The 8146-nt window shown below is 38.1% G+C and overlaps 1 protein-coding gene across 1 annotated transcript; it reads right to left on the reverse strand.

The window, feature by feature from the left end:
- Positions 1-181: 181 nt before the first annotated feature.
- LOC115424844 (uncharacterized) lies at positions 182-7890 on the reverse strand. Its single transcript, XM_030142244.1, has 4 exons — positions 7671-7890; positions 5829-6830; positions 3320-3382; positions 182-1858 (listed from the first exon to the last, which is right to left on the reverse strand). The coding sequence occupies exons 1-4, from the start codon at positions 7717-7719 to the stop codon at positions 888-890; spliced, it is 2085 nt and encodes a 694-aa protein (XP_029998104.1). The 5' UTR covers positions 7720-7890; the 3' UTR covers positions 182-887.
- Between the last annotated feature and the right edge of the window lie 256 nt (positions 7891-8146).

The raw sequence follows: 8146 nt of genomic DNA on the forward strand, positions 1-8146 counted from the left end.
TAGAATGTCTATAGTATTTCTTAAGCTATAAAGATGTGTTCATATTTTATTCTGGTTAAAAAAATAAAATAAAAAAAGGAGGATATCCTCCTGAAACCCAGGAAAATACGAGCTTTGGCTTTTTTACATTAAATAATTGCCTTTATTGAAAACAGCGCGATGCAACGGTTTTTTCAGATGCATTTTTTAAAAATTTTATGGAATGTCCTTTGCAGTTAACAGTGGTTTTTTTTTTCCTCAATAAAGCTGTGAAAGTCTTGTCCCCTACAGAGGACAAAAACACATTGCTGGGTGTCAGGAGGATATAAGCCTACCCTGAGATTATATGGAAACTTCATTTGACATGTAGGTCTGTAGTTAGAAGAGGATGACGCAAAAAGCTGTCAGACGATGAAACAATGATAAAATCACAAATAAAACACAAACTGAGCAGCAGCGACACCTATAAATTCACTGTTCATCCCAGTACTAATGATACTACAGTACACTGAGGCTGAGCTGAGACTGAGCACTGACATGTTAGAAATATGAACCATCCTCACTGTGATGGGCTTTTAAAGTAGGTAGATGACAGTCACAGAACCTATTAGTGTTATGTTATGTTATGTTATGTTATGTTATGTTATGTTATGTTATGTTATGTTATGTTATGTTAAAAGAGGTCAGCTTTAAGTGTGACAGGGAAATCCTCTGAAAATCTAAATTTACCTTTTCTTTTTCCTTTCTTTCACCTTTACAGCTAAAAAAGTGCAACTTACAAAATAATTAACTTCTTAAATGTAGACTTTGTAATCATAAAATATAATAAACTTCGTCAGCATATCATGTTCCATCATCAAGAGCAAAGATCAATCATGAGTATGTAAAACCTTTTCACTGGTTATAAACTATGATATAACTGTAAAAAAGTGATTATTCCATGGTGCTCTTTCTGCAATATTTGGGAACATCTTCACAACACAAATCCAGATGACCATTAAAGGCAGCAGGTACATATATGATACCTGCAGAAACCAGCCCATCAGAAAAACTAACGGCAAAATGTACAAAATCAAAACACACAAGATGGTTTTGCTTCTGCTCATCTCCTTCTCTGCATCCCGTCTTGCTTTCTCCTCCTCCTTCCTCCACAGCTCCCTTGTTTTCATCTGCAGCTCTTCATCCTTAAAATGCTCCTTCAGGTTCTTCTCCTTGGCGATGATCTCCTGATCTCTCTCTTTCAGGAGGCTCTCCTGTCTGTCCCTGATCTTCCTCTCTTCAGGAGGGTAAAATTCTGTTTTGTAGTAACCCCCTCCATTCAGAGCCACCAGGGTCTGGATCTTTGGAATCAGACTCTTCACCTGCTCCTGGTCCTCTATGTTTTTGTTGTTGAAGACATGAAACCCACCAGTGCACTTGCGTATGAAGTTGCGGAGGTTGTCCTCGCTCTCACTGATGACCTTATTGATTGTTTTTCCCTCCAGACGGTCACCGTGGGTGAACAGCACCATGGTGTAGTCCCACACTCTGGGACCAAACTTTTCTTGGATGAGTTTAATGGTGTCGTCATCCTCTTTGGTCATCCTTCCCAGAGGGATGACAAATATAAAGGCGTGAGGTCCTGGTTCCTGGAGTTTGACACACTTCAGAACCTCTCGGACAGTTTCCTCCTTGTTGCGGTCTGTCTCAAAAAACCCTGGTGTATCGATGATATCCATGGGTATGTCTTCTACTGTCCCATGCTGCTTTTCACAGTACCTCGTGACTCTGGCCAGCTTCATGTCTGATTTAAACACTTTTCGTCCTAATATTGTGTTCCCAGTCGAGCTCTTGCCTGCCCCACTCTTTCCAATAAGCATGATCCTCAAGGTCTCCACCTCTGTGAAATGAACAGATGGAAAACAATTTACTATAAAAACTACCTACATTATAATACTGCTCTTATCGGGGCCAGTGTTGTTTTCATTTCTTGCTATGCACACACAACTTAAACATATAGTCATTATTTAAAATATGTTTTAAAATATAATACATATATAAATATGACATTAAAGTGATGTAATTTCACTGAGTAAATTTAAAGTATTAAATAAAATGTATTTTAACTTGCTTAATCACATTTACTTAAAGCATTCTAAGCTGATAAAAACATTTTAATTCTCACAAAAGTTAATCTAGTATTTAGATTTACAGAGTCTACTGCTTCGTTAAATTGAAACAGGCTTGAATCACAGTGATATATATGTAAACATTTCCTGTGAAACAGACCTCCTGGCGGAGGTAACAATGTGCTGGACATTTACTAAAACTACATTCTACTTAATATTTACTTATCAGATATTATTTCAAAAAAGCTGAAATCAGTGAAGTTAGTGAGTTTTAAGTTAAAGCTGATTTTACTTTAAAAACAAACGTCATTTTTTCTTAAACTTTGTTACTTCCTGTCTAATAACACAGTCATAGTATTTAACCCGTTCATGCATGAATTATGATAGCCTTAATGAAGTTTTTTTTTTTTTTTTCCTGACTGTTTTTATTCCTCTAGGCATTAAAATAACAATGTGATTGACATTTTTTTAAACCTATTTTTCATGGAGTTGCAAAAAAATGTCCATTCAGCTGGACACCATGCATTTAATTTTTGAAGCGAAGAAACGTCTTTACTGATATGCTGTGTGAAAACTATGAAATAAAAACATTTTTAATGCAGCTAATCTGATGTTTTCTCACATTTTAACATACTCTAATACTAGTCATTACTCACGCTGTGGAGATAATATGCAAAAAAAGAAAGCTTTTTGTTTAACCCATAAAAACCCAGTGCTACTTTTGTCATCATTTTGTTTAAAAAAAAAAAAAAAAACCTGTTAATTACAGTCTAACAACAACAACAAGCAACTGATTTATATTCAAACATGTTAGTGCAGGTCAAGTTTATGAAGAACAGCAAAGTTACAGTAATTATATAAACTTCAGTGTATGGGATGATGCATGAGCGTCCACTGTGTTGGCAGATCTGGAACTAAAATAACAAAATGCATGAAGAGCAGCTGTAAAATAGCTGTCCACTGTAGTGACCACTGTGCATGAAAGGGTTAAAAAAGACCGTTTTTTAAATATTCCACATCTGAAATTTGCATGACAATCGAATGAAGTCCACGTGTTACTTCGGTAAACTTTATAACACGTGGTTTCACTTTCGTTTCACAACAAAATGCCTTCTGTTTAACGTTAGAATTTAAGAATATTTTTCCTCAACAGTAGTTTTGGTTCAAATCAGCGGACAGAGAGTTTAACTTTGAGTTCAGGTGTGTTTCCAGAGTTTCTTTTCTTCACTTACGCTCTTCTTCATACTGCTGCGCTGCGCCGTTTGTGTCTTCAGAGTCCATGGCTGAGGACACAGCTGGAAAAATGCAGTGTTAGTGTTTCAGACGCACCAGGAGTGGTCAACATCCAGGTGATCACACACACTGACGAATAAAACTGACCCTGTACTGTTTATGAGGTCAAAGATGAACTGAAGAGACAATCCTAGAGTTCCTGTTCAGAGCAGTCCTTCCTCCCTCTCCCTCTCTCTCTCTCTCTCTCTCTTCCTGGAACTATGTTGTTTTGTGAATACGGTGGTTGTGTAACAATGGTTTAACCCTATTCATAACCTTTTTTTTTTTTTTTACCTTTCTGCATCCTAACAGCAGAATGGTAGTCTGGTTCCTTTTGGTGCTGAAAAAATGTGCTTTGCCAAGGGAAACTTCATAAAGTATATGAAGCTCCCCTTGATATTCTACTGTCTTATTTATGAGTTTTGTTGAACCACATTTCGATGCCGGACCTGACGGGGGGGAGAACAAGAAAGAAGAAGGTGGCAAAGACCCTCACAAGAAAATATCAACAATACAAACAATAACAACCATGGTGATAATTCTAATGGTAACAATAACTACAACCAGAACTGAGTAAACTGGGCCAAAACCTATCCATAACCTCAGCAATGACATGAGTGACACACTAGTGCACTGGTTCCCAACCTTTTTTGGCTCATGACCCCATTTTAACATCACAAATTTCTGAGACATTCGTGGACATTCAAAACAGAGACTTTTTTGTTGTTGTTTTTTTTTGCTAAAATTACTTTGTTTTTGATCATGTAATAGTTTGCTATACTATGTTGCAAATAAACATTAATTTTAGATGACATTTAGTCTATATAATGTATAATATTATTGGTTTGAGGCAGAAAAGCCAGGTGTAGATTACTGCACAAAGGGAGAATTTGATTTTCCTTGGTCAGGATATGTAGAGTCAGTCCAGCTTGGATTTACAAGGCTGACAATTAATACTGAACAAACAAGAACTCACACTGGAAGCACTTGTAGAGTGCAGACCTCCGCCAAGGCAGAACAGTCCCCCCCCCCCCCCCCCAATCACCACCAAAATGTAATCATTTGTTCCTTGTGCCAGTAGCAACATTTCCTGAAATTTTCATCCAAATCCATCCATAACTTTTTGAGTTATCTTGCACACAGACAGACAAACCAACCCCAACAAAAACCAACCTCCTTGGTGGAGGTAAAAAAAACACCATCAAATGACTAGTTGTTCTGTTTTTTTATAAAGTGTGCTCAAACACATGCTATATAGATGCTTATAAAGTGCTTTTGCATGAAGTGCTTTCTTTCAACAATTTCAACAGGAGACAATCCATGAATTTGTTTGAAGTGCCTGAACAAAAGTAAAACAAAACAAACAGCTCAACATTGTTGCTGTTTTAGCCAGTTACTGTCACAACTGAGTGAAAGACTGAACTCATACGCACGGTGCTGAAGGGAGAAAATGAGTTTATTAACATAAAACAATACATGAGAACCAGACAAAATCTGGGTTTGAAAACATCAGAGTCCACGGGAAGACAGGATCAGGACGGTGAGAGTCCGGGTTATGGCTCTGAAGTGAAATGGGATGGACGTCTATGGAGGTCTGAAGCAGCGACAGCAGCAGCAGCAATGATCTGGCACCGGACCAGAGCAGAGGAGGTGCTTCTATGGGCTCCTCATGCAGATGTGCTCCAGGTGTGACAGGTGCCAGCAGGTGAAGGTGATAATGAGTCTGAGGGAGGGGTCTGTGGCAACGCAGGAGTGCACCATGACATGCACTATTTGTTCAATAGCTTTGCTCTCTACTCTTGTATGAGTTGTATGAAATAACTAAGACTACAATGCAAGAAGCCGGCGAGCTAACATTTGCATGTTCGACGTTCTAAGTTTGCAGCAAGTGCTAATTTTAGCAGCTGGTTAGCAAGTTGGTCCAAACAGAAACATACACATGATGATACTGACAGAGCTGACAGAAAAGTTCCTTCCAGCCTAATAAATAGCCTTGTTCCAGAAGTAAAATGGTACTTATATGACGCCTCATATGACGTCCATGAGCACACTGGTCTGCTCTGTGGCTCTGTCCAGAAATCAACATCCATTATGGTGTTCAATCATGCTCCTCAACACATGGTGAATGTACCCTGAAAAATGACATCATCAAAGATACAAGCTGGAGTTCAACTTACAGAATGAACTCCAGAAATTTAACTCCAGATTATTTTACTCCACAAATTTGCTGTGTGGGCTTTTAAAGTAGGTAGATGACAGTCACAGAACCTGTTAAAAGAGGTCAACTGTAAGTGTTACAGTGAAATCCTCTGAAAATCTAAATTTACCTTTTCTTTTTCCTTTCTTTCACCTTTACAGCTAAAAAAGTGCAACTTACAAAATAATTAACTTCTTAAATGTAGACTTTGTAATCATAAAAAATAACAAATTTCATCAGCAAATCATGTTCCATCATCAAGAGAAAAGCTCAATCATGAGTATGTAAAACCGTTTCACTGGTTCTAAACTGTGATATAACTGTAAAAAAGTGATTATTCCATGGTGCTCTTTCTGCAATATTTGGGAACATCTTCACAACACAAATCCAGATGACTATTAAAGGCAGCAGGTACATATATGATACCTGCAGAAACCAGCCCATCAGAAAAACTAACGGCAAAATGTACAAAACACACAAGATGGTTTTGCTTCTGCTCATCTCCTTCTCTGCATCCCGTCTTGCTTTCTCCTCCTCCTTCCTCCACAGCTCCCTTGTTTTCATCTGCAGCTCTTCATCCTTAAAATGCTCCTTCAGGTTCTTCTCCTTGGTGATGATCTCCTGATCTCTCTCTTTCAGGAGGGTCTCCTGACTGTCCCTGATCTTCCTCTCTTTAGGAGGGTAAAATTCTGTTTTGTAGTAACCCCCTCCATTCAGAGCCACCAGGGTCTGGATCTTTGGAATCAGACTCTTCACCTGCTCCTGGCCCTCTATGTTTTTGTTGTTGAAGACATGAAACCCACCAGTGCACTTGCGTATGAAGTTGCGAAGGTTGTCCTCGCTCTCCTTGATGACATCATTGATTGTTTTTCCCTCCAGACGGTCACCGTGGGTGAACAGCACCATGGTGTAGTCCCACACTCTGGGACCAAACTTTTCTTGGATGAGTTTAATGGTGTCGTCATCCTCTTTGGTCATCCTTCCCAGAGGGATGACAAATATAAAGGCGTGAGGTCCTGGTTCCTGGAGTTTGACACACTTCAGAACCTCTCGGACAGTTTCCTCCTTGTTGCGGTCTGTCTCAAAAAACCCTGGTGTATCGATGATATCCACGGGTATGTCTTCTACTGTCCCATGCTGCTTTTCACAGTACCTCGTGACTCTGGCCAGCTTCATGTCTGATTTAAACACTTTTCGTCCTAATATTGTGTTCCCAGTCGAGCTCTTGCCTGCCCCACTCTTTCCAATAAGCATGATCCTCAAGGTCTCCACCTCTGTGAAATGAAAAGATAGAAAACAATTTACTATAAAAACTACCTACATTATAATACTGTTCGTATCGGGGCCAGTGTTGTTTTCATTTCTTGCTATGCACACACAACTTAAACATATAGTCATTATTTAAAATATGTTTTAAAATATATTACATATATAAATATGACATTAAAGTGACGTAATTTCACTGAGTAAATTTAAAGTATTTAATAAAATGTATTTTAACTTGCTTAATCACATTTACTTAAAGCATTCTAAGCTGATAAAAACATTTTAATTCTCACAAAAGTTAATCTAGTATTTAGAGATTTAGATTTACAGAGTCTAGTGCTTCGTTAAATTGAAACAGACTTGAATCACAGTGATATATATGTAAACATTTCCTGTGAAACAGACCTCCTGGCGGAGGTAACAATGTGCTGGACATTTACTAAAACTACATTCTACTTAATATTTACTTATCAGATATTATTTCAAAAAAGCTGAAATCAGTGAAGTTAGTGAGTTTTAAGTTAAAGCTGATTTTACTTTAAAAACAAACGTCATTTCTTTCTTAAACTTTGTTACTTCCTGTCTAATAACACAGTCATAATATTAAAAAAGCCAGTTTTTTAAATATTCCACATCTGAAATTTGCATGACAATCGAATGAAGTCCACGTGTTACTTCGGTAAACTTTATAACACGTGGTTTCACTTTCGTTTCACAACAAAATGCCTTCTGTTTAACGTTAGAATTTAAGAATATTTTTCCTCAACAGTAGTTTTGGTTCAAATCAGCGGACAGAGAGTTTAACTTTGAGTTCAGGTGTGTTTCCAGAGTTTCTTTTCTTCACTTACGCTCTTCTTCATACTGCTGCGCTGCGCCGTTTGTGTCTTCAGAGTCCATGGCTGAGGACACAGCTGGAAAAATGCAGTGTTAGTGTTTCAGACGCACCAGGAGTGGTCAACATCCAGGTGATCACACACACTGACGAATAAAACTGACCCTGTACTGTTTATGAGGTCAAAGATGAACTGAAGAGACAATCCTAGAGTTCCTGTTCAGAGCAGTCCTTCCTTCCTCCCTCTCTCTCTCTCTCTCTCTCTCTCTCTCTCTCTCTCTCTCTTCCTGAAACTATGTTGTGCTGTGAATAAGATGGTTGTGTTACAGTGGATTAACCCTATCAATAACCTTTTTTTTTTTTTTTATCTTGTCTTGTCCAGCATCCTAACAGCAGAATGGTAGTCTGGTTCCTTTTGGTGCTGAAAAAATGTGCTTTGCCAAGAGAAACTTCATAAAGTATATGAAGCTCCCCTTGATATTCTAATGTCTT

Source organism: Sphaeramia orbicularis, chromosome 8 (assembly GCF_902148855.1).
Source record: "Sphaeramia orbicularis chromosome 8, fSphaOr1.1, whole genome shotgun sequence".
NCBI lineage: Eukaryota > Metazoa > Chordata > Actinopteri > Kurtiformes > Apogonidae > Sphaeramia > Sphaeramia orbicularis.